At 48.6% G+C, this 26575-nt stretch overlaps 2 protein-coding genes across 2 annotated transcripts in view; both read right to left on the bottom strand.

Moving 5' to 3' along the window:
- DNAH9 (dynein axonemal heavy chain 9) overlaps positions 1–10388 on the bottom strand; it is a 228024-nt gene extending 217636 nt beyond the window's left edge. Inside the window, exons 1-6 of the mRNA XM_075720144.1 lie at positions 10047–10388; positions 7030–7226; positions 5228–5386; positions 4324–4454; positions 1683–1894; positions 1236–1469 (exon numbers count right to left, since the gene is read on the bottom strand). Coding sequence (XP_075576259.1) covers positions 1236–1469; positions 1683–1894; positions 4324–4454; positions 5228–5386; positions 7030–7226; positions 10047–10388 — 1275 coding nt within the window. The remainder of the gene's footprint in view (positions 1–1235; positions 1470–1682; positions 1895–4323; positions 4455–5227; positions 5387–7029; positions 7227–10046) is intronic.
- Positions 10389–11852: 1464 nt separating this feature from the next.
- Positions 11853–26331, bottom strand: ELAC2 (elaC ribonuclease Z 2). Its single transcript, XM_075719505.1, has 24 exons — positions 26078–26331; positions 25942–25992; positions 25790–25860; positions 24982–25046; positions 24255–24312; positions 23662–23730; positions 22979–23134; positions 22417–22475; positions 21630–21688; positions 21476–21548; positions 20196–20308; positions 19446–19544; positions 19094–19232; positions 18930–19015; positions 17765–17874; positions 16866–16962; positions 16287–16425; positions 15586–15624; positions 15278–15387; positions 14714–14813; positions 14513–14633; positions 14237–14315; positions 13303–13447; positions 11853–12593 (listed from the first exon to the last, which is right to left on the bottom strand). The coding sequence occupies exons 1-24, from the start codon at positions 26329–26331 to the stop codon at positions 12351–12353; spliced, it is 2535 nt and encodes an 844-aa protein (XP_075575620.1). The 3' UTR covers positions 11853–12350.
- Between the last annotated feature and the right edge of the window lie 244 nt (positions 26332–26575).

Below are 26575 nucleotides of genomic sequence, written 5' to 3'. Positions count from 1 at the left end.
AATGAGCAACCAGTGCCCAGAGCCTTTGCTGAGTGACAGTGTATAATTACTCACTCATATTGTTCTCACAATGACATGCAGTTACTCCTGTGCTTATCTATATTCCTCTCTACACTGGCCAGCGTAATTTGGTTTACTGCACACCAAACCCTATTGGAAACCATCACTATGAATAGTTTTACAATATACATCAGTCATGATGGTTTTCAACGTAGTTAATTAAAGAACACATAAAAATATACAGTGCATTTAAACCAGTAAAACCTTCTGTCCCATTGCAGAGAACAAGAGAGGGAGAAAAACAACCCAGACTTTCCTTTGAATAGGCAAATGCTGGCAGCTTATACACTGTACATTTGATCCTACATGCTGGGAACATGGTAACAATAAACAAAGAGATTCTCTTCGGAAGTCTGTAGATAGCAGATGAGTGTGTGCTGTTAATTGCATATACAGTGTCTGTATAACAGGTATATACAGTGTCTGTATGCCTGTGCTCTCCAGACACAGCCACCTGACAAGGAGAATACAGAGAGTGCTTGTATGCGCAGGGCTGCCCCCACACATTCAGGCATGCTCTCTGCGGAATAACATCCCCTCCAGCTCAAGAAGCCTTTGGCCATGCTGGGACCTGAGGGATGACACCAGATGTCCCTGCCTCAGGTGACCACCTCACAGTGACAAGCCTCGGCAAACAGGGACAGACACCCCTGAGCCACAGCTGGACAAACCATTAGGACGTGAAGGGATGACCTGACAAGGAACATGTCCCTGCTCCTCCTCAGGCCCATATCACACAGCCAAGCAGCGCCCAGCCTCAAGGGGAGTATGTGCCCTCTCCAAGGCAGGCAGAACCCTGCCCTAGTGTGTCTGTGATGGCAACTGGAGGACTGGGAGATTGCATTGCTTTATTTATAGCCATACAAACCACAGCCCCCAGTAATCCCCATTCCCTTGCCCCAACAGGAGCAAGGAGTCCAACAAGACTCTTGGGAACAAAAGACACACCTACCAACCTGATCAGAAGGACACAACTGCATAGCTTACACATGTAATGAGCAGACAATGTAAAACAAGGTCCTAGCCTTGCTGTAACAGGGGACCTAACAGCAAAGAGAGCGGCCCTATCCCCTGGCATCAGGTGAAGGTACAGGAAGGGAAGATGCCAGCAAGTGAGTTCATGGCTACAGAGCTCTGCTGAAAGCTTGAGATGTTTTTCAAGACAAGATTCTCACCTCCACCATCTCCAGTCTCTTCAGGAAGCTGTCCAGCCTCGCAAACACCATCGAAGTATGGAAGTCCCACTCCCTCACTTCTTGGCCTGGTTCATAATATGTGTGCAGTTTTTCCCTTCTCTCCTCAAATGCCCCTTTGAATGCATTCAGGATGCTGAGCACCATTTCCACCTTGCCCAGGCTCTCTTCCATCTCCCCTTTCAGAAGGTCTTCTGGAGACAGGTACACCAGGGCCTGGAAGAGCAAAATCACACCTGAGAGGTCACTTCTGCCATCACAGAAAATGATGACTTCTTGCATGGAACATGTTTGAACCTTCCTCTCAAGTTAAGTGTCACCTAAAGAATCACTTTTCCAGGGAAGGATGGGGGAAAGGAGGAGAGAGGGGACTTCCATTGGCAAATGGAAAAAATTCCCTTGGCAAACACAGGCATCATGGCCACACACCTGCTGAATGAGAAGGTTGCAGATTTCCTGGAGCAGCACCACAATCCGCACAGGCATATTGTAGTGCTTGGAGGTGACCCAGATCAAACACACCACATGGAGCAGGGGGACCAGGAAAGGCTTCACCTCACTGAACTCAACCCTCTCTATGTCTTCCAAGTGGTGCTTGAGGGGCATCAGGTGCAGGTGAATGTCCTGAGCTTCAGTCAAAGCTGTGTTAAGAGATGGGAGAAATGGTAGATCCACCAAGCTGTGGTGTGCCAGGTTATGAGCTGGATGCTGGCCTCACCTCACCGGATGGAAAGGTGCCTGGGAAAACAAACAGTCCTGACAAGCACAAAGCACAGTCTACCTGTGTGCTGAAAATTGCTCACCAATGAATGTTGCTCACCTACGGTAGTAACCAGAACTGGAAATAAACTGACACGATAGCAAGGGACAGGGAGCTGGGACAGGGTTTTGTGCAGAGACTGAGTCCACAACTGCTAAATGAGTTGCAGGGAAGGTGCCCGGCAGCACTGAAAATACAGTGCTGCCATCACTATGAGCAGGCTACCGGCCTTGCTATATAGCATCAAAGGCTATATAGCATCATAGGTCTTAGGCTGAGCTCATTTTAACTCAGGTTTGGCTATAGCAGCCCTTGCGCAGTGGGCAGATGACCATGGTCCCACTTGTCCTGGCTGTAACAGCAAACCTGTCAACAGCAAGTTAACTAATGTCTGACTAGTTGAAAGCTTTAGCTTAGCATTGTACAGCTGTGTGGTTTTACCCTGAAGGATTATCCCAGAATGCAAGCATTAATAAAACCAGGTGATCGTTGTGCAATTAAACCTGTGGACCAACAAGAAAAGAAGCGATGAAAGTACTTGAATGCATATGAAAATAACTCCCAAAACCCAAGACCAAGGAAGAAGAAATCCCCACTATCAACATTGCCTTCCCAGCAAAGACCACAGACAACAGCCACACCACCACATTAGCAGGGAGGGCACACCACCAAGGAAAGGGGCAGAGACTTAAAAGCAGGTGCATACAAATCTGAGCCGTGTTGTAATGGAAATTAACAATTATAGTCCAATTATCCAATTAGGGTTAGTATTGCTGTAATCAGATTAAAACCAAATATTTGCTGTATTTTTATTACACTCTTAAAGCATTAATTAGTCTGACAATGAACTCTTGGCTCTTTATATCAGGGGTGTTTCTCTAGCCCATATAAATTACACAGTGTAGAGTGCCACACAGATCCTTAACAGATTAAATGTTTCCATATGAAGGAGTGAAGAACAGTGTTATCTGTCAGCATGTTCATAGCTAGCAAAGCCTGAATGGTTTTGTTTGCTCTCGCCAGAGAGCAGCTGGGTTGAAGATGGGCGTGGAGGGTTGGTCATGTTGGTCTACAGGGGATGGAGCAGCAAGACTACACTGTTTTTCACTATGGTGGGGAATTTGCAGAGTTTCCTTTGGCTGGACTGAAGCAAAGCTCACCAGAAAAAAAGATGATGCTTGATTCAAGAGAGCTGCATTTTTTTAAGGTAGAATTTTGCTTCACCTACAGGCAAAGAAAAAAAATCTTCCTTCCTCATAAGCCTTATGAATGAAAAGGAAAAAAAAAAAATTTAAAAGGGGCTTTAATCTCCTAAACTGGGAAATGAAATCCTTTCATTTTTCTGCTCAAAGCTCTCTTGTCTTACTGAATTGTGCCAGGTGGGCAAAATAAGGGAGAGGAGAAGGTAGATCTGCTAATGCACACCACCAACTGCAGGTCACCCACCCCACCGGGATCCTTGCAACTGTCTCTCGCTGACAAGGTGGCCAGGAGAGCTGTGGGCTGGCCAGACCTTGCAACCCTGGGAAGATGTTACTGGACGAGGATGTGGACAGACATGTGCGACGGGAGGCTGTGCTGCCCATGCATCACGCTCACCCCCCATGCTGCAGCCCCTTCACAGACCTCCCCACCACACTGCTACGATGCAGGATGCAGAGCTCTGGCTCTGCCCAGCTCTGCCTGGATTTGTGTGCAACTGCAGGGACCCTGCTTTATCCTCGTGTGACACAGGTTACAACACCTGCCTTCTTTCATCAGAGGCCTTGAAATCTTTATGCCCAAAGGGCCCCACCCCAACAGCAGTGCAAACTGCTGTTCCTTTAGCAAGGAGGTTCAGGCTGCAGTGGCCAAAGCCTGGCAAATAGCAGTCTAACAAAGTCCTGGGTAGTTTCAATTGGCTACGAGATCTGTCCTGTTATTCTCAAACCCCATTCCTGCAGACTGACACCACAGGAGTTGGTGAAAGTTGGGGTGAGTCCTGCTGAATTAATGCAAATGCTTTATTACAGCAGCATGAATTCCCAAATCCACTCACCCTGACCTTTGGGAAGGGTCTGGCTCAACAGACCAGTGATCAAGCTTGTCCCAGCCTGGAAACAAAAGCATCAGATGAAGCACAAGCAGACCAGTTTCACTCCAAAAACCAGAGAGAGGTCCAGCAATGTGGTTGCAGCCCCGACAGTCACAGCAAACTCTGAATGACCAGCGCCATTACAGCCACACTGGGCTTGAAACCAGTAACACCAGGCTATGAACAAAGGCCAGAAGTCATCACATAGATATGGTGAAGTTACCCAAGCATCTCACCTGCCTCAACATCCATCAGCATAGATTTGAAGGCTGGGACATAGCTGCTCTCCACTCTCTCCAGCACCTCCATCATGTTCCTGACCTTCCTCGTTCTCAGCTGATTGTAAATGCACTCCAGGTCATCACACCTACAGCAACCAAGGCACATTACAAGCCCATGCTGGGGAGCATCAGCTGTCCCCCCACACCATCCATTTCCCCTGGGCCTGATTCAGCATTTCCTCCAGCTACACACGGACTGATTCCCAACAGTGAAAGTAAATGGAAGGAAGGTCCTGCAGGAGACACAGCCAAACCCTACGGGACAGATAGTCGATGCTGGGGTTCACCATGACAGCAGCTCTGCTACTGACAGAACACTGCTGAAAGAAGCCATCAGGTGTTTCTACAGGCATTAGTGACAGCTCTCCAGCAGACAGGGCTTTGCCCTGAGTAAGCCTGTACCAACATGGCACAAAGGTTTTCAAAGGGCAGGAGGAAATTCCACTCCCTGGCTCTTGAGCATCTAAACCCCCTCGGGAATCAACAGATCAACAGCAGCCAGCCAAGCTGCACCATTTCCAGAAGGCCCTACAGAAGGTGTCCATCAGCTCTTACTCCTGTGGCTGGTTCCTAGTGAACAGTGATGGAAACAGCATTTGTAAAAAAATTCCCTCAAGGTGTAGCCCCTGGGCTGGGGCTAAGTTAAACCACAGCCAGCTGCCCAGTGACCTCCCAGACACTTTGCGGATCATGATTATTTTATGTGCGGAAGCAATTTTCCTTAGCTCAAGTTCTCACATGAACCTGAGGCAGCCTGCTCTTCTTGACTTGCAGAAGTATCTGTCTGCCACCAGCACTCTACTTCCATCCAAAACCAGCACCAGTGACCACCATGCCCTGGACAGGCTGCCCGGAGTACCTGTTCTTCCAGAACTCCAGTTCCACCTTCGGGTTGGGGTTGCTGCCTTGCAGAAGAGGCTCTGAGGATTCTTTCTTCAGTGCTCCCTGGATCTGGTAGCTCCAGTCTATGATGGCCGACTCAGTGGCATGTACAAGAGATTTATCTATCAGCTCCAGGCTGCAGAAAACAGACCATGCGGTTAACTTTGCTTTCCACTTGTTGATGTGCGTTGCTCAGTTGTATCTGATTAAAATGACCCCGTGGGCAGCTGGATTTTACAGATCATGTCTACGTGATATATGTTTCAAAACCACAAAACCATCAAAACCTGTAAGATTTTGCTGTTGTTTTAATACAGGAATTGCACCCTGGGGAAAATGGAGGAAGCTCTGCAGCGGTGTAGGCAACACCACATCATTCATAAAATGAATGGTGGAAATGAAGAGCCAGTTGCTACCTCTCCACACAGCCAGCCACTGACTTATCAGATCCATTCAGGTTCAGGGTCTGACCTGGAGAGCAAGATTATCTCTCCTGGTGCTGTCCTCCCTGTATCTACCCTATTGCCCCACAGCCATTAACTCACTTAATTCAGAGAGAAACAACAGTAAGTGGGCTGGCATGTTGAGGACAGGTCCCACCACTGCCTTGGAAGCAGTGACTTCTTGCACCATGTCCTATCCCAGGAGTGATTAATCCCACTGCACTCACTAACACATCTCCTGAGGTCCCATTGGTGCAAGCAGGCAGCCCAGACATGATGATGACATGATGTGCAAACACATCTGCCTCTACAGACCTTCCAGACTCAGTTATCCTGGCCTGGGCCAGGCTTACAGCACTGCAACAGTCAAACTCCTTCTACTCCCAGTTTTGGACACCAAGCTGGTTTCTTGGGAGGACTGGGGTGGATGTTCCCCCAAGCTGCAATGTGAGCACCCTGCCAGATGTATCAGCTAGCAAAGGATGGGGATTCCTCAGCTGCTGAACATTTTGCAGGATGAAGACCAGCTGTACATGGGGCTCAGCCTCCCATGGCTGCCCTAACTAGCCAGAAACTCTGGGGTGGCTTTCCTGGGGATTGTCCCTCAAGGACTGGAAGTGAACTTCAGAATCATAACAGCTACCAGGGAAGTCTAGCTATGAATAGAGAGAACCAAAATTATCAAAGTTGTCCATTTACTTCTTGAACAGAAACACAAGGAAATACAGTGGGTGTCTGGGAAGCCACCCTACTTCTCCAGGAGGACCGATGCAACAGGTTCCATATCTCTCTATGGGACCACGAACAGTTCAGAAACTTCTAGGAAGTTGTAGATGTTTTTCCCTGTACCTTTGCATGATAAATCCAGTTTTAAAGCGAGGCAGAATAGTCTTGATCAAGCAGGCAGCATGAATCACTAACAAGTGAGTCATTTAACTTCTAAACAGTGCATTTTGGGGGCATGCTTTGGCAGACAGAAGCCAGAAGAAGAGAGGATTCTGCCTTCCCATTCAGTGGCATCAGGAAAACAGGAGAGGTTTTGCCTGCAGGGTTTGAGGTTTTTCCCCAATGATCCAAGCAGTTCATTGCTTCTCTGCACCCACATGCATTTACACTTTCTGAGCTTTTCCTGCCTATAATGTATGCACAATCCCCAAAGACAGAGCCCTTAAACTAGAGAACAGGTAGAGCAAAATACACCCATCTTGGCAGTTTGGATGAGCAGCAGATGACAGGGAGCAAGAAAAGTCTCCATGATTGCATGGGAAATCCCCAAAAGACACAGCACGTTCACCAGCAGGAGAAAACCCAGTGGAGAGCAAGGGGTGGTACTCACAATTTCTTGTTTTCCAGGTCGAAGTCCTCAATTCCCTCCAAGCCAGCTGGAAGAGGCAGCAAGGTTTTGCCCTTTACTTGGCCAACAACCATGAAAACAGTACTTTTTAGGCTGTGGACATGACGCATAATGTCTTGTGACACCACTTGTGGCCAGCCCTGATGGTTCTTCTGGTTTGTCAGGATGGGCACAATCACCTATAGCAGGAGTTATGAAAGATAATGGAGAAAAAGGTGCTGCAGGAGATGACAGGCTACCAGGCTCCAAGGTCCTTGCTCAGCTGAGCCTGGAGACCCAAATTCATTGCTGTCCCAAGCAGTTCCCTGCCTGTGCGAAACAAAGGCAGGTGACAACAAACAGGCTTCTCTACAGGCCCACTTTGTGTACTAGTACACCCTCTCCTCCAAATCCAAGCAGCTGAGAAGGGTAGAAACCAGCAGACAAAGTGAGCAGCTTGTCCCTGGGCTATCCCAGCCTCTCAAACTTGTAACTGGAGACAGCTCCATGGGCTCTTGTCCCCTTGCCCTCTTGACACCTCCTGGGGCACGTTCCCCATTTCACTGCCAGTGGGCAGAGGAGGTAGGCAGGGGCATAGGCTTCAGGCAGCCTTTCAAGACCACCAGGGCTGGGCAGAACCCACAGGCTGTCCCTTGATGGCAACCCCCAGTGTGCTGAAAGGGAAGGTCTTCTGGTACCTCTTGGGATCTTCTGTTGGTGAGGGTCACCTAGGTCCCCATCCCAACTGTACTGCAGGTCTTGAGCGCAGGCACTTTTTAGGTTATTTTCCAAAGTTGCAGCCCACTAAATATGATTTTTGTCATTATCAATGGAAGTCCCCAGGATTTGTACTGACTGGACAGCATGAGGTCTCAAGCCTGGGGTGGACTTGCCTGGACTTGAGCTGCTTTTGGCTTGAGCTGTGTGTGGTAGTAGTGCAGTGACTGTCACCTACCCAGTGCTGGCTCCACTCTGGGACCAGCCTTTGGCAACAGCCTGACAAAGCCCGGTTGTCCCTGGTGACAAACAACAGCCCTTTGTGTTACCAGGCTTGGGGGAGGCTGCTGGGAGCAGCTTTAGCTGGGGCTGATGAGGAGGGAGCAGTCTGTGATACCAAAAGGTGTAAAAAACACCTACAAATGGACGCAAAATTGAGAACGAATAAAGCAGTCCAACATCACCACAGTGACATCCCAGGGTGCTGATGACTCTTTGTAACCACGACTGGCATTGTCAACCTGAATAAGACTGGTATCAGTAACCATCATGCCCAGGTCGCCGTGGGAAGCGGGAGCACAACTAGGGAACACAGGCAGATACTGCTGAATTCATGTTCAACAGTTTTAGCTACATTATTAGCAAGATTTTTCTCTATTACTTAAATCATATGGACTGCTAGTGCTAGTAACGTAACTGGTCTAATGGTAGCTGTTTGTTTTCTTATTAGTTTGTTAAAATGCTAATTGGACTCACGATGGACCCCCGGCTCCACACAGCAGAAGTGTGTTCCCTTTAGCCATCACAAGATGTTAAGCACGACAAGTAGACAAGGTCACCCCAGCTGTGATGCACAGCTCAGCTGCACTTCCTCACTGAATAAAGACATGGTTTTGGTGTGCCTATTCCTGGTGTCCCAAATAACCCATGGAGAGTTTGACACAAACCCTTTCACTGGACAAATTCTTGTAAAAACCTCTGATAAAAGACTCTTTGCAAGAAGTACTTGTGCAGCGGGCAGAGCAATGCATGTCCCCAACCTCAGGAAATTCAAGATCCTTTTCACCTTCATGCAGACCCACCCCATGCTCCTGACCCAGCACCACTACACTGTTTTCCTTGAAGTGAAATTTGAGAGGAAAGTGGGACCAAACTCAGGCACAATCTGCTCCCTGTAGAAATACCGCATCTGTCTGCACAGGGGGAAGAGAAAAGCCTGCAAAAATGCAGTCAGGATGCACAATCCCAACTGCTAAATGCAGCCAGAAAACAGGATCTAACAGGATCCGCTGAAGTGTTCCTACCCCAAAATCTCCCTGTAGCAGATGGTGTTTACAATGCCTATCATATACTACCTTCCATCATTTACAAAGTCGCAATGCAAAAGCTGCCGTTTGTGCAGACTTACCAAGACCGCGGGGCTCATCAAACACCTCAGAACAGAAGCTCCCTGTGTATATAACGCATTATCCCACAAAACCAAGACAACCAGTCTTGGCAGCCTGCTCTTGGGAATCCAATCTGTTGGTCACTATCTTAATATACCAACAGCATCACCCTAGCTTCTCAAATCAAGCAGCTCCTCTACTTTTCCATTACAGCCTCACTGCAGAGACTTCTCCAAGTCAGACCTTCAGGAGTAAATCAAGACAACGCTGTCTGGTTCAGGCTACTAACACAGGAAATGGAGAGCACTCAAACCTCCTGAAGATCCCTTTGGGAAAACGTCAGCCCACCTGAGGTAACTAGGCACTGAACTACAGGAAGCTCCTTCTGAACATCAGGAAACACTTTTTCACTATGAAGGTGACTGAGAACTGGTATAGCTTGCTCAGGGAGATTGTGGAGTCTCCATCCTTGGAGGTACTTAAAAGCTATCTGGATGTGGTCCTAGACAATGAGCTCTAGGTGGCCCTTGCTTGATCAGGGGGTTGGACCAGATGACCTTGAGATGTCCCTTCCGGCACCTACCACTGTGTGATTCCATAACATAGATCAGTCTCATAAGGACACCACCATCAGATAGGCCCAGAGCTGATGTGGTTCAGGATTTGGGAGGTTCAAATGAATTCTAAAGACCCCTGTGGGCCAGGAGGTGCTGTGAAGGGCAGAGTTAAGGGTACAAGCGTATCAGCAGAAGCAGAAGGGAGGCCAAGGAGCCTGTCTGCAGGGGTGGACGTCTTCCCCTGTGCAAGAGGCAGTGCCCCGTCCCGGCGCTCGGCCCCAGGGGTAGCCGTCAGTGCCGGGGCTCCCCTAGTGCCGAGTGCCCAGGGCCGCCGCCTCCGGGGCTGCCCGGGCCTTACCTCCTCCACGAGGGCGGCGAAGTGCCGCAGGGCATCGCCGGGCAGGTCCCCGCAGAGCACCTCCCCGGGGCCGGCGCCGGGGGACCGGAGGAAGAAGAGGGCCTTGGGGCGGGCGGCGGCGGGCGGTGGCGGCGGCGGCCCCAGCGCCAGCTCCCCGGCGGGACCGCGCCAGGCCAGCAGCGCCGGCCCCGTCTCCCCCGCCAGAAAGCCCCGCAGCAGCGGCCCCGCCGCCGCGCCGTCCGCCCAGCGCTGCCAGCGCTCCGCCGGCACCCCCAGCCCCCGCGCCGCGCACCGCCCCAGCCGCCCAGCGCCGGGCTCCGGCTCCGCCGCCGTCTCCTCCATCCGGCCGGCTCCGGCGGGTGTTTGCGGGCAGGAGCCGCCGTTGCCCGGGGGACGCGGCCCCGGGCAGGAGGGGGACTCCGAGGAGCCGCCCCCGGTGTCCTGCCGGGAAGCCGAGGGCGGTCCCCAGCGCCGGCCCCAGCTTGGCCGGCAGATGCAGCTTCCCCGGACTGGTCGCAGCCCGGTTTTTCCTTATACCGGAAAAGCTCAGGCTCCCCAGAAACAATTTTCCCTCCGGCTCACTCAGCAGGGAAGCTCGTGAGCACAGGTCCGGGTCATTTTTCTACACCAGGCACAGGCAGGTACCTTTCACCACCACCTATCACGTTGCTCCACACCACCGCAGTACTTGCATCAATCACCAGGAGCTGGAGCTTGTGTGCTATGATCCCTTAACATTGCTGTATTTGCATTTTATTAACATGCTTATGGGAGAAGTGGTTCATTATTTTCTAAATAAAAGACCCTTCTTTACTTCTGTGAAACGCAGCACAGAGATCCTGTGCAGTCCAGGGGCTGCTTGTGTTCCCACAGCTGTAACCATGCCCTCCCCTAGGCACCCTAACATGATCCTATTTACACCTGTGCAATAGTCTTTCTTCAGCCCCCTGGATCTTCTTAAAAGCCCAGCAGACCTTTTTTGTAATACTCAGCTGTGTCAATTACCCAGTTTCTTCTTTAGACAAGCAAAATATTAAAGCACAGCTAATCAACAAAAGATGCTTTGCTGCCAGTTTGTGTTTTCACTTTCTATCACCTTAAAATGAAGTCTTAAATCTTTAATATGTGCTGGTATCATTTGCTGAGCAGAGCTTGGGGCCCAGTGCCTCCAAGCTGCCTCTGAAGATGAGCTCCTTAATTGAAACAGGGCAAAGCTCCCCGTCCTGCTTACAAACACATGCAGTTACTGCACTGGTAAGGAAAGAAGCAAAGCTGACCCCCAGAAAGCCTCAAAAAATACTCCTTCTCTTAACCACAGACCTTTCTCACATCAGCCTGCATTGCCAGCCTTCCAGTCCCCTGCATCCAGGACTAGGATCTGGCTGCAGAAACTCACAGTTTTTTGTTCTGGAGCTATTCAAAAGCCACTCCCAGTTGTTACCAGCTTGAACCAACAGAAGTGAAGCTCCTGGCTGTAGGGTAGCAGAGGCAGGTATGATTTTGCTGGCACAAAACACAACCAGAACAGGCATGGGACTCCAGCATCAGGGTGAGATCTTGGTCTTTACACCAATGCTGTAATGCAGAAACAGCCAACCGAGGTCATTCTCTGGAGTAATTCAGGTTATTTGTTTTCCCCTCACTAAATCCTCATTAGTAATCTAGACAAAGCACAGCCTCCTGTACAATGTTGAGTGGTTTATTCAGATTCTAAATAAAGGTTTTGGAAAACTGATCTTATTAAAAAAAAAATCAGCTGAGAAAACCAAAATAAAATGGGAACACAGCAGCATTCACATCCCTAAATTAACCTAAAAATTAATTGGGTCCCATTTTATTGTGAAATTTCCTCCTGTGAGCTGGGTTCTGATACCTACTTACATTCCTCATAACCCAGAGACCTTATTCGCCTTATTCTGGCGAATCCATGGCCCCTCAAGGGCTTCTCAAACCAGATGTCTTGCAAGGGTCACAACTGCTGCTGTTACATCATCAATAGATCCCACCATAAAAACAAAAAAACAGTTCAGAGAGAAGAACTTTTGGCTAAAAGAAAAATGACATATGAACTGGTAAGACCCAGGAACAGGAATTGGATGGGCAGATAATGTTGCCACAAGGACTTGTGCTGCTAACACCACGGTTGGTAGCTTCAGCCCACGGAGGTCACTGATGATCCAATGGATGACCAAGCAAACCCAGATGCTGAGGCCAGCCCCTTTTTCCAAGGTGTCTGCACGCTCCCAAGGCCTGCAGAGAGCAAGGCACCTCTTACAGAGCACAGCATTCTCAATCTTGTTTCTTTCAGTTTACTGTTTTAAGCTTCTTGTTTGGTAGCTCCTGATAGTTCTTGGCCTGTTTCCGTTTCTGACACAGCTCTTCCTCGTTCTCACCATCAGCCAGTTTGTCCAAGACTATAGCAGTCTCCTTCAGAAGGCGCATTTCCCGTTTTTCCTTCCGCTCCTCCATTTCTACTATGTCACCCGCAAACAAAGCCTTCAGAGATGGGATCAGCTTTGGGATGGTTGGAAAGTCACCAAAACGTACCTGAAGTACATCAGACACAGGAACACCTGCATGAGAATTGCTTTTTGTTTTCCTTCTTCACCCCACCCCGTCTTTTGCCTGTTCAGATGGCAGGGCACTGCCTCTTCCTCCATGCAGCACCCAGCACAGAGGAGCCCTAACGTTGCCGATGATTTTCAGCTGCATTTACCCTAGCAGGCAGGTCATCATTTCCAACCCTATGGCAGTCAGTCCACAGATCCCATATGCCAAGTTATTTACATTTTCTTTACATTTACAAGAAATGATGTGGACACTGTACAAGTTTTGACTGATTAGTGAGCTATTCTCACTGCTACAATTGCATTCAATCCAATGGCAGCAGCTTTTGGCTCCTGGATGTCTTTTGCAGCACACCAATTGAGAAGGGAGTGGGAATGGAAGCAAAATTAGGTTTTCAGCTGGGAGTAGCATGCACAGAACAGAGGTGACATGAGGCAAGTACACAGTGTGTTAAGAGTAGACTTTTGTTCTCAAGAGCCATCAGCACCTGTCTCGCTCTGTGCCACCTATTCTCCTCATGTTGGTGATGCCTGCTGCCAGCAATAAAAGAAGCTATTTCAGAGATTACTCTTCAGACAGAGATGGGGTATCAATACAACATTACAAGTGGAGAATTTAACTCAGGAGCAGACATCCCAAAGTAATACTGAAACTTTTCCCACAGTCTCACTCACAGCTCCCAACTTACCCTCATATGATCGAATGCAATTCCAACCTTCTCACTGAAGTCTTCACTGAACAGCGGGATCTTAGCATATCTCTGACTGAAGTGATTGAGCATGATGAACTCTGCATTCATCTTCATCCCAGTCTGAATCGCCTGGGAGGTTGTGCTGCAAAAGGAACAGGAACACAGCACTGTGTAACCAGGTCACACGCAGGCTGGCTAGCACTGCTCCTCTGACAGGGCAGGGCAGGCTGCTTTGCATCTAAGGTCACATCACACCAACAGCCAACACTAGATACTATCTAACACTTGCTGCGCACAAGGCACGTCTGCTCTTTGCAGGCACACCCAGGCACCTCTTCCTCTGGCAACCTAAGCTGGTGGCAAGTCTCTGACTTCCAAACGACTTGAGTGCAGGAAAGCAGCTCTAATTACTTCGAGCTCTACAGCTAAGAGCTCCACAAACTGGGGACAGGGGCTTATTCAAATACTTGTCCCTGGGGTGCCAGCAAGACCAGCTCTCTTGCACTGCAACTCACACTTAATTCCAAGAAGCTGCTCTCGGGTCTCCCCACTTTTGGTGGGGGCAGCACTCAGTATTACTGGCTGCAGCACTCAGTTCGAATTGCACGGTTAGCTGGGGGGATATGATCACCCGTCTACCTCCTGAGCTTAGTCCTGAAATGTAATCAAGCAGAGGTCCTTTCTTTTGGGGTAGTCTATTTGTAGAGTTACTACTGTCCACTTAGAAAACTCTTCCCACCTCTCTGGGGGCGTTCAGAAGAGCTGTGAGAGTTACAGAGCTGGTGCAATGAGCAACACACCATTTTTAGTGCTGAAAAGCTCTATGCACACCAGAACCACCTACAGGACTCGGGTCCTTCTCCACCAAGGACAAAGCCCAGCTCTGCATCTTCACCTTCCTAATAGTGATAGACAGCAGAACACACCCCACCTGTGTGTCTTCTCTATTGCTTCTTTTTCCATGCCATCTTCCAGTGTTGCTTCATGAATCAGCAGGGTAGCATTTTTCCCTGTGTAAATAATCATATATTCAACCTTCAGTTGAATATAGACTAGTTCTACCGCCTACATGAACTCTCATTTCCAACCCTTAGCCCCTTGTTGTGTTGCAGGCACAGCACCAAGGGTTTGGGGGTGCCCACTTTGGATACTAACAGTTCAAGACCTTTCTCCAAGAGTCTTCAAACAGAGGGTTTTTGTCACCTACCCATTTGTACTAAGGCCATGCAGGGCATTGTGTCACCAGAATAGACTACTTTCCAGCCAGATTTGTGGATCATTGAACATGCAAAAGCATTTTTACAGTGCTGGACTTCACAAGTCTGAAACTGAACAAAGATACAAGTGTTAGACCTCACATGCCCTCTTGCCCCTCATAGCAACTGACACTGCCAGCTCGTGAGCTTACCTCAGCCAAGTCGTAGTTCTCTAACAGAGAACTGACAAACCATTTGGCTTTAGGCTTGATGTTCTCACAACCTTTCACAAGAGACTGGGAAGTAATCATTCTGTGAGGGAGGGGAGAAGAGAGAACTAAGGACAGGTACGAAGTAAAACCTGATCTTATCTTTAAGCAGCCTATTTCTCCTTCTCAGTTCAGCACCTTACAAACAAGACATTTTTTGTGCACCCATCTGGTTTTCCCCTTGCTTTCACTGTCCAGTGCCCCAGTAACTCATCCAAACACTTCTTCCCCACTGTCAAATAATCCCTCTTCCAGGAATCTTTTTTCACTTGCACAACTCCCCTTTCCTAAGGAAAAGGAAAGCCTGCATGTAAGCCTCTATTAAGTAGCACAACTGAGTAACAAACGCCATCCTCCCCTTTGCAAACCGCACATCCTAATTCTACACACAGTGGAAGGAGTTAAGAGTCGCCTTCAACGAAGGGGTGTGGGGAATGGATGACAGTAGTTTGCCTTGAATAAGGACCCAGCAAGAACATTTCTCCACATACCACACAGAACACTCACTTGATGTCTCCGAGAATCTCTTCACAGTGGTTGTGGTACTCGTGTAGCCAGGGCATGATCTGTTCAGGTGCTACCAGAAACAGAGGGCTGAAAGCCTGACCAAGGGCTGCCTTGAAAAGCAAAGGCGGGGGGGGGGGGGAAAGCAAAACAAAACAAAAAACCAAACAACAAACAATCAGTACTAGGTATACACCAAATCAGAGAGAAGAAATACCTAGAGAAATAATGATGCTTTTCCACTACTCAGAAGTTCCCCTCCCCTCACTCCAAGGCAAGTTCAGGAGCAGTGAAACAACAGTACTACTTACAAAAGCTCTCCGCCTCTCCATCAGGATGTTCAACAACCCCTGGAAAGGGAATAAACAAGACAGCAAGCTGTAGTAAGAAATATCTGGGGCGTAAGTAGCAACAGTGCTACTGCAGCTCAGCAAGATGCAGTTTTTGGAAAACCTAGTCAGAAATATATGATTACTGCTTTTCCAATAACTGCAACTTGCTGAGCTGCTGTAACACTGTCACTGCTTAAGCCCCCAAGCTGGTGGCCAGCAGCCCACAACACAAGCCCCTCAGCCCTTGTCAGTGCTGCTGTGTCTGCTCTCAAAAGAAGGGTAGAGAGCAGAAAGTCTGTACCCAACATCTCAGACCCAGTGTGGTTTCCAGACACAAGACAGCAGACCAGCAAACAGCGTACCCTGATCAGGTGCAATCTAGAACAGACCAACTGGTCCTTCTGTAACTATTTATTGCAAAGCACTGAAGGAAGCTGGGTTGGATACTGCTAAAAAAATTACAAGTCTGGATGATGCCAGCAAGTCTGCAGGGACCCCAAAGAGGAAGAGATTGGGGATTAGAAACACAGACAGATTCAGTAGTGCCTGGGGAATGCAGAGGGGAAGTGCAGCCCTAACAGCAGGGCAGCCTACATTCATCAGCTGCAGCTACATCTGAATCCCAAACAGCAGAGCATGCCTGCACCAAACACCTTCTCCTACCAACACACTCAACCTACCGAATGATGATCGGTATGCATGTGAGACACAAACACAGCTACGATGTTACACAGCACTTGGTCAACTTGCTCTCCATAGTGACGACACAGCTGTCCAAACGTTCCTTCTCCACAGTCCAAGAGCAGGGATCGGGTAGAGCTAGCAAGGCAGGTGACAAAGACATTTAGCAGCCACTGTATGAGCTCTGACCAGGGCCCACTCAGGGACAGGTGACCTTCTGGATTGGAAGGTAGAGAGCTCTCAGTGGTCTACACCTTTAAATGCTACTCCAGTCCTATGAGCCAAGGCTTTAGAAAGACTGTTCTATCTACATAGCTCATTCTGGTCTTGTGTTCATGCTGAACACACCCTTGGGGCAGATGGTAAAACGAATTAAGACATTAAATGTTCAGCTTTACAAGTGGCTCTCAAGTCTTCCCCACTTACAGAGAGACAGCTGCCTGAAACTGAAGTCCTACAGACTCCACAACAGGGGCACTCTCTCTGTGTCATCAACACACTGGTCAAAACAGCCCTTGGCCAATACCCTCTTGAGGCACTGAGCCTCTCCAAGCAGAATGCGTGACACTTGGATTTACCTGGTATTTACCAGCGTTGAACTGACGTTTCGGATTTTCATTGGAATTGCAGATCCTGTTCCCAAGAACACAATTTCAGGATAAGGACCCACATTTCCTGGAGAAAACAGACAACAAGGATTTGTAAGTAAATGCTAACCACATACTGCCCAGTCAGACACCATCTAGTTCAATAGCCTAGTAACTTCAGAGTCTACATGTCCAGCACATTCATTTTTGTGTTCCTCAGCCTCTGGCTTTCCTACAGCAGCAAGGTTTACACAGGAAGACAGAATGAGCACCACCAGGAAAACACATCAGAATGAATAACTGCATATCCAAAGGCAGGCAAACAAGGACTCTGCTTATTGCCCATGACACAGCTAGCAGTTCAAGAGGGACCTGACTCCTATTCTACAGTGCCCTGACTCTCCCTGGAATCAGGATCCAGACAGTGAGTGAGTGGTGCTTTGTTGTACCATGAAAGCCTCACTGCCAACAGGACAACTGCAATTCAGAGGACAGTGCCCCACAGGGAGCTGGTTCTAGAGCAAAACTTCTCCCAGACATAGGGACTCACACTGTGGCTGCTATGACAGCATTCAACATGAGCAGAGCTCTGGTCAACTCAGAGAAATAACACATGGGCGCTTTGTCTCTAATTGCCCACAACAGCACTCAGTCCCCAAACCTAACAGCTTTAGAAAACCAGAAGCACAAGACTGTGTAAATCCAACTGAAATGAGCTAACTCAGTTTGTGTTAAGCCTGTCCTCTGCACAGCTCCAGGAGGCCTTAAGAGCACCTCTCAGGCAGCAGGAAAACTGCACATTCACAGCTTTGTCTGAGCTCTAAAGCAGTGGGTCACCAAGACCTCCTACTTCCCATTACACTGATCCAAAACAAGTTGCTGATCCTTACCTGGTACAGCAGACAGGCTCTCTTTGCACTCCTTCACACGAGCCTGGAAGTCAGGAAGATCCAAGGCTTCACTAACAAATGCATCGTAATCGCAGACAGTCACAGCATCTCTGAAAGAACAGGCCATTTATCGGGATGAGGCAGGGTAGGAACTGAAAAGACAGCACTTTTCAGAGCAAAGTGCCAAATTACTATGCCAAAACAGCCTTACAACAAAGGGTCAAATGCTCCTTCCAAGTTCCATTTTGAGGGGTGGGGGAAGATACATGCACAAGTGTGGTATGCACCGAAAAGGCCTGGTTGGGCTGAGCCACATGACAGAAATCATTCCACCAAACTGGGGAAGCTCCAGGAACAGCGCTATGCTCCCCTGTGCTGTCTAGATCCAAAGAGGTGCCACACACTAGAGGGCACTGCAAGGCAGCACGGAGACTCCTGAAAGAGGAGCAACGACCCGAAAGGGCTCCAGGCACTACTCAAAAGCATAAGGGACCTGTGTCCTGGTCCTGCATCAGAGCATGGGCAGTACTACAGGCCTTCAGACACCTTAAGCAGAGAAACTTAAACTCTTCTTGGTATCTGGGTCCTCCTATTCTGCCCAAAAGAGCCAGAAATTTGAGCCATGGCAGCTGGTATCCCCTTGCACATGGTCCCCTGCCCTTAAGATCCTCATTGAGCAGCTTCACCTACTTGCCCGCAAAGCAAGCACCAGTGGAGAAGTCTGCAACTGTTTAACCATCTAGGGCTTTCAGCTATGATATCATTTGAAGATCCAGACAGCCTGATAAGACTTTCACCAGGCTCCCCCAAAAGTCTTTCCCTGCCACCATCTGCTCTGCCACAGCCACAGCTGAGTGCACAGCATATGAGGTCAAAGCAAAGGACAGAGGAGCACATGAGACTACAAGAGCGAGGGACATAACACTCCAAATCTATGGCCAGGTGGTGTTTTCAGTGGTTCACTCATCTGTGTCCTGCACCTTGTCTGAGACTTCTAGGGACAGGGACACAGCCCTTAAGACACAGCTGATAGCTTGGCAGTTACCCCAGCACGGCCGCCAGTAAGAATCAGCAAAGGATACGGTTCTTCCTCAGCAGAGACTTACACTGAAAAGCTGCTTCAAGCCAACACCTAAAAACTGGTAGGTCAAAGATTCCCACCAACCTCTGCCACTCCTGTTGTGGTCTGAAGTGGTATTTCAAGAGGCACTCTCCTCGCACAATGGGAACACTACACACAGCCTCTTCTTCCTACAGGGCGAAGAATGACATTAAACACATTCTTTGCTCAGGGGCATGAGGTACACAGGCAAGCAGGACCTGGCCTACCTTGCTCTGGTAGGTGGTGAGCAGAGGGAAGATCTCTGGGTGGATGAGGTTCAGCTGAGTTTGGATCTTGTAACTGCGTGGGTTGTGCACTGCAGAGGAGTTTTCATTGAGCACCAAGTGCTGGGTTCCACGTCCAAATCTGTAAGAGGACAATAAAATGCACAACAGCTTCAGCCCCACATTAGAGCTGGGCATATGTGCACACCTGAACCATTAGCTAAAATCTCATCTGAGCCAGCAGAGCTCTGCTGCCAGCCAACAGCTATTTCTAGCCTGGGAAAAACATTTGCACCCTAAGAACACACTGTTCTCCAACAGTGACATGAAACCTAGTAATCAGAAGATCACATACCTTTCCAGCCATTGCTGGTAGCGGCTGTCTCGAAGCACTGACTCTGGAGTCATGTGAATAACCAAGGCCACCTGGTTCTCAGGAAGTCCTTCCTGGTACCTGGGGCACATTCAAATACAGAAAGAATACCTGTGCTTCAGTCCTCCATCACCTTGGCATCCGCTCCCCTCTCCCTCTCAGTGCTACCAGCAATGCCCCCCCTGAAGCAGACACAGCATGGATCTTAAGAGCACAGCCCAGGAGCTCTAGGCTCCACACTGTGGTAGGCACAAGGCTCCACGAGGCTCAAACCCACCATTTGCTGACACCTCCACTCTCCCTCCCAGGGCAGTTCCTCTCCTGCAAGAGCAACAACATCTGCAGAGCCTTTCAGAAGCCTAACGTACTTCTGGCACAAGCCCTACAGAGATGTTACATGCAGTCCAGGCTTTTACCACACAGAGAAGCAGCAGTCTCCACATTGCTCCCCAGCAAGACACCAGTGCACTTTTCCTTCTCTGGAGACCCCTGAGGGAAGACAGGCCTGTCACAGTTAGAGAACCCCACAGGTTCTGCACAGGCCTGCCTTTCCTAAAAGGCTCAAAATGCACCACCAGTCCTTTCTTGCATCTCTAGTTCCCTAACAGTGCCAAACAGCTCAGATATCAGCCACAAGAACCAACACATCTAGAGTAGAACAAGAACTTCTCTTTGGCAAAGTTCAGCACAGATGTCTTCCCCCGAACACTCCAGGTCACCCAGCCCCACTACCTTTGGAAGGTCTTGTTTTCACAGACAGCATCCAAAAAACCCTTGTGAGGGCACTCCAGCACAATGAACACTGGGCCAGGATCAGTAGGGGTGCACAGTTCTTCAGGAAAGAGCTGCAGGCAGACACACAAAGATCACACCACAATCAAGCTATATACACAGCCCTTCTTGCACCTTTATGTCAGACTTTCAAACAGCTGTTCTATCAGCCAGGCCCTAGCAGGCAGCTGCAAGCAGGCCCTCTCAGTGCTCAGCAAACCCAGCCAGTGCAGTTCCCTTTCTACTCTCATTACACAAGTTTGCATTTTGCTGTGTAACAACAAATCCCAACCCTGGTCTCAGAGCAAACCACAACCTAATGTAAGGAAGGGAATGTTAGCAGTCTTCTAGGTTCCCACAGCAGATTCAGATGGTAGCAAAAGTGTGCTTAAGAAAAAAAGGCTTTGTGAGATTCTTATGACACAAAGATATGTCAATCTTATCTCCCAGGTTAGGATCTTCACTTACAGATCATCTGGGACATGGCCAGAGCTGGTTCTGCCTCTCTGTTGCGTCAAGAGAGGCTTTGGAAGGTACCCAATTTATCGTTATAAGTCCAGCCGCGTTCAGTGCACTGAACTATCACGATTACGGATTCACAAATAACGTAGGCACCTTTCGTCTAGTCGTGCTGCATGAACTATCACGGCCACACTTAAAGTGTCTGGTCACGTTCAATGACCACTATCACGCTAGACCAATAAATCAAAGCAATTTATTAAAGCAACAGACACACAGGTTCTTTGGATTACCGGTGATAAATTCACTGACTGCAAGGCACATGCAAATACCAAAGTTTAGAATAACACAGATGCATCAACAGACCTAAAGCGACTCTATAGAGGTTTCTAAGTTTCACGCAATGTGGGGGGGGGGGGGGGGGAGGGGTGGGGTGTGCAGTTGGTATAACCAAGTGTTAGATTCTTACCCAAAGGTGTCCCGATGGGGGACCAGTCACTAACCAAAAGTAGCCACTCAAAGCTCAAAAGCAGCAAAACCCATGCCAACCTCTTAGCAGAGACGGGAAGGAATAGGCAAACAACCATCATTCACCATTGCCTCAAGAATGGGTGTAAAACAAAACAAAGAAAAACAAAACAAAAAAACCCACCAAAAAACTCACACATGTCCCAATACTTATTGGTGGACAAAACATTATGCACATTAAGACTGTCGTCCTGGGAGCCCAGTGAAGGAGGGAGGATGGCAAAGCCACAGCAGAAAGCACAGATACATCTTACCTCTCTGCCTTCAAAAGTGATGCTCTCCCCGTTTTTGAGAGCTGTAATTATGGGAAGAATGGCTGGAGTTCCCCTGAAAACAAAGCCATAGAAATATTTAGCTTGCCAACATCAACATGCCTGGTGTTGCCTCAGGCTGGGATCTTGTACTTACACTGGCAGGCCCATCTCCTGTGCTTTAGCTGCCAGGAATTTTCCCTTCTTTGGGTGAATCTGAAAAGAGTTAAATAAAACAGAATTATCAGCCAAATAAAAAGGGCCAGGAAACAAGATCCATGATCCACATACTTCTATTTTAAGTGTTTCCCCACAAGGCAAGGGAATTTTTTTTTTCTTTTCAGTTCCACAGCCACTAGTCTAATTTACTCTCCAAAAGCTTTTACTAGACTTTCTGGTTTCCAAGATCATGCTGCTGCATGATCATTGCTCCCTTCTTTAGCCAAGTAAGCAGGACAGACTTCCCTTACTGTAAGCATTAAGCAAGCATGGAACCTGTATACTCTTAATTGGCTGCTCTATAAAGAACATTTCTAAAAAAAAAAGGTCTCTAGTTTTTACACATTCCTACTCATGCTACAGTTACTCTGACCTTTGAAAAGTCAAATCACAAAATAGCTTCGAAGTCCTGCTTGAAAATGCTATCTCCAATTAAACCTATTTAGAGAGATGAAATGTCCTAATGACATTAGGAAGCATTTCTTTACCGAGAGGGTGGTCAAACACTGGAACAGGCTTCCTAGAGAGGTCATTGATGCCCCATGCCTGTCAGTGTTTAAGAGGCGTTTGGACAATGCCCTTAACAATATGCTTTAACTTCTGGCCAGCCCTGAAGTGGTCAGGCCATTGGACTAGATGATTGGCATAGACTAGATGATTGATTTCCCACTGAAATACTCTATTCTATTCTACATTGATTTAGAGATCTTTCTGTCCAAGCTTACTTTACAAAGGAAAGCCATCACCAGATCAGGATGCCTGCTTGCACACTTCTGTTCATCACCTGTAAAAGAAAGCAAAGCTACTCAGAATCATCACTGACTATCATTTTTTCTTAAAGCCAAAACATATGAATGTTTTTTAAAGCATTAACAGGAACAGCACCATCCAGCTAACTGGGAGCCCAGCAGCAAAATGTTACAAGCGCCTAAGGCCAGAGAGCCCACAGTTTCAGCTACAAAACAAAACAAAGCCCAAGACTGAAAAATAATCAGTCACAACATCCACTTGTAATTAAATTACAAAGGCTGGAGCACCCACTCCAGCCAGGGGCAAACTCCTACAGGGACTAAACACACCCCAAGTAGGAATCATGTCCAATTTCTAGGCCTCATTAGTTCTGCGTCAACTTCCAAAGCAACAGAACTCATTCTGCTCCATGTAATCCTTCAGCTGAGCATCTCTACTGACCTCACTTCCAGAGAGCAAACAGCTCGGAGGACAAATGCATATCTTTAATTTAGCGTTACTTCATTGAAGTTAAAAATGTCATTCCATTTTTTTCACCTGTTTTCTTTGGGCTTTCTTTTTCCTTGCCCTCCTCCAAGCTTTGCTGTGCAGCTCTTGGGGATCCAGGCCCTGTGTCCCCTTGAGGGCTATTTCCACCTCGGGTTGATGCTCCAGGACTCTGAGGCAACGTACTTTCAGCAGCTAGTGGTTTTCCTGTCCCAAATCCAATAAAACCAGACAAAGACCACTCAATCAAAAGGGAGAGATAAGAAAAGCATGAGTAGCATTCCCTCTTCCATGACAGTCATGTTTAAATTGCACCAGAATACAGAGCTCTTCTCCCCAGTCTGACTTGCACTTGCGTACTCTAGTCACTTATTTCAGGAGCAATCCATCATCCAAGTCCTTCAGAGTCTCTCAAAACTGCCAAACTCTGTCAAGTCTGTGCCTGTACTCTAAGTATCACAGTTTCCAGCAGTAAGAGAATTCAGTCGGCTAAGAAAGCCAAATCTAGTGATGTTTCACATGTCATTCTATATACCCACACCTAAAGGAACAAACCAAGGCCCTGACTGAGCAGGTCTTGTTTCTTTGAAAGAGGTCCTTCTCCTGAGAAAAACATGAAAATTAATAAACCTCTCCTTACTCAGGTTTGCAAACAGAAGCCACTCCTTTAACCACCTTAAGCATGGTTACTGAACAAGTGCCTCTCCTGTCTGACTACAGCGTCACATGCTCACCTGTAAGAGGTATTTGGTAGACCGTCATTGTCTCGTCCTTATACTCAGGCTCTGTGTGCAATTGCACAGCTGGAAAGAGATCAGAAACCCACATTAACAAGTTCATAAGAAGAGATTTATACTCTACAAGAATTTAAATCAGGAAAATATCTTTTTTCCTTTTTAAACAAAACCTGATGAATGTCCCCCTTCCCTTTCTCTGCCCAACTGCAAAGATCAACGAATAATTAAAGTTCATAAAAGCCCACCATCCACAAAAAGTAGTCCATGATACCATGGTAAGCAAGTTCAGTGGCAGACTCTGGAAGCAAATTGCCTTTACAGTGCTTTAAAACCGAACGCTGCCTACAAGTCAGACAGACTGGCAGCAGCCTACCAGAAACAGAGCTGGAAACACTATTTTTCTTCCAGACAGTTCTTGTGATGGATTTGAACAGTGTATCAGATCAAAACAAATGTTTAAAACTTTCTTTGAGTGATCTAAACCAGAGGCATTTATTCTGAAGTTGTTACTGTTCAGTGCAACCTTGGCTACAGCTGAAACAAAAAGAAGTTACAGAATCATATTAACTGCACATCACTGACCTACATACCTAAATCCATCCTTTTTAGGGGCCCAGGAAAGAGTCGAATTGCTTTCAAGTAGTTTTGCTGGAAAAGAGACAGTATATCAGGAGGCCAGGCCCAAGCAGCACAATTACAAGCACCACTTTCAGGAGTTACAGTTACTCCCAGCGAAGTCAAAGGCTCAACACCCAGTCAGGTAAAAACTGGGCAGCACCCAGCCAGCCAAAAAGCACTGGGCAGGTGTCCCACCTCCAGTGGGCATTATTCATTTAGAAAGAGAAACAAAAATAAAGAACCACTCTCCCCATCCCTTCCATCAATATAGTTAGTCAGCAGATATTGCAAGGAAATAAAACAATGCTAAGGACTGGAAATTTTCAGCCTAGACATAGCATTAGGCTGGCAAGGATCGTGTTAAGCAGGAGATCAGAGACCAAGTTTCTATTAGAAGAAAATGGGGAGGGAGCAGACAGGAGAACAAAGGACACCCTTTTTCCAAAACATGATTTACCAGAATATTAGCTGACAAGGCAATTTTAAGGAGCAGAAGTCTGATGTTGTCCTGTATGTAACTGAAGAGATTTGCTTTTTAAAGCCAACCCTTCTGGCAGAACCTTCAGGCTGGCACTAACTCAGAGCAGCATTTTACACCTGCACGATGATTCACTCCTCTGATACCAGCTCTCCTAATTCCAAGGTAAGCTTTAACATTTGAAGGGTTCGCTCTCCCTTCTGCAAGCTTCCCCTACTTACCAGCTTTGGTGGCCCTAGGAAAACACATCTTTGAAGCCCCATAGCCTTTAATGTGAGAATCATACCTAAAAGAAAGTAGAGAAACAGCTTTATCACAGCCCCACTAACTGCTGGTAGATCACACAAGAAAGATCCCTCTCAGTGCCCAGGAGTACTGGGCCTCTCCATGAAGACCAGAACTGAACTCGGATCCAAATTCAATTTTGCCTCAGCTTTGTGGCAGTTTCAACAAGTCACTTATCTCCGCAGATAAAGAAAATATCTACAAATCTTGATAGCCACAATTTGGACCAAGTTACATGAACAGATTGTTAATCTCCTCCTTTCTTGTAGATTTCCAGAATTTTAATGCACAAGATCCTAAGTGATCTGTTCTAATCTCACTTGGCTTTGAGGACAGGGGTGGGCCAGAAACCTTTGTAGGTCCGTTTGAACTCAAATTAGTCTGACTCACAAACAGCTCCCTGCTGGCAATGCAACACTGGTAATGCCTTCCACTCTAGAAGATTTTGGGAAGATAAAGCCACGAACGCTGGGGAGGCATTGCCTCCTCCCCACGTGTTTGCATGCACTGTCACAGAGACCATATTGCAGCTGGAAGCATCGCAGAGCCCTACATGCAATCTAGCCGCTCTGACAGCGCTTTTCCTCTCTCCACCGCTACATGAAAGACCCCACGCACCACCTATCAGGCAGCTTACAAAGCAACCAGCTCTGGCCTACACAACTGCTGCCTATGGCTAGACGTTGTGAGAGGAACCAGTGCCAGGCTGCCACTGCGCCACCCAGCTAGCCCCCCTCCACTCACCTGGCAGCCCACCAACGTTGGCCCAGGCCACCCGGCTGAGGAAGATGCTGTCCAGGTGGGAGATCTTCAACCTGAGGGGCGAGATGGGGTGGGTGGGGGTGCGCAGGCACCGATGCAGCCAGGGGGCGGCCCCCGCGGTTGCCCCCACTTACTTGTGCTCCTGCATGGCCCGCTGCGTGCCCTCGCCGCAGTTGAAGAGATACCTGAGGGGAAGGGGCATCAGGGCAGGCCCGGACGGGGTGCCTCGGCCTCAGCCCAGGCGGGGCGTCCCCGCGGCCTCACACTCACCGGTTGAATTCGGAGAAGACGTAGACGGCGGCGCCCGCGTCGCGGCTCCCGGCCGCCACCACCTGCACGTAGACGGTGTTGGGCCCCGCCAGGCCCGTGCCCGCGCTCCGCCGCCGCTCGCGTGCCCACACGTGCCGCGGCACGTCCTTGGGCCGACGCGCCGGCCGCGCCACCGAGGAGCCCTCAGCCATGGCTCTGCCCGACACCAGCCGCCGCGCAAGGCCGAAAACCGGCGACAGGGCCCGGGCCCACATCCGCGCGCGTCCCCCTCCCCCACCGCGCACCCCCGCTGCCAATAGTCGCGCAGTGGCTGCAGCGGCTCCCCTCGCCATGTGATGCGAGTGAGCCAATGAGGAGCGAGAGGCCGCTCCACCCGCCCCGCCCCTGAGGCGCCGCTCCCGGGACCGGCTCGGCCACCGTCCGCTTTCACGTGACTATGTTTACCCAATCGGAACTTCCCTGCCTGAGGGGCGGTGCTTAGCGGTGCCTCCCGGTGCC

Source organism: Pelecanus crispus, chromosome 12 (genome assembly GCF_030463565.1).
Source record: "Pelecanus crispus isolate bPelCri1 chromosome 12, bPelCri1.pri, whole genome shotgun sequence".
NCBI classification, from domain to species: domain Eukaryota; kingdom Metazoa; phylum Chordata; class Aves; order Pelecaniformes; family Pelecanidae; genus Pelecanus; species Pelecanus crispus.
Note: the sequence above shows the minus strand (reverse complement) of the source record. Positions and strands in the feature narration are given on the sequence as shown.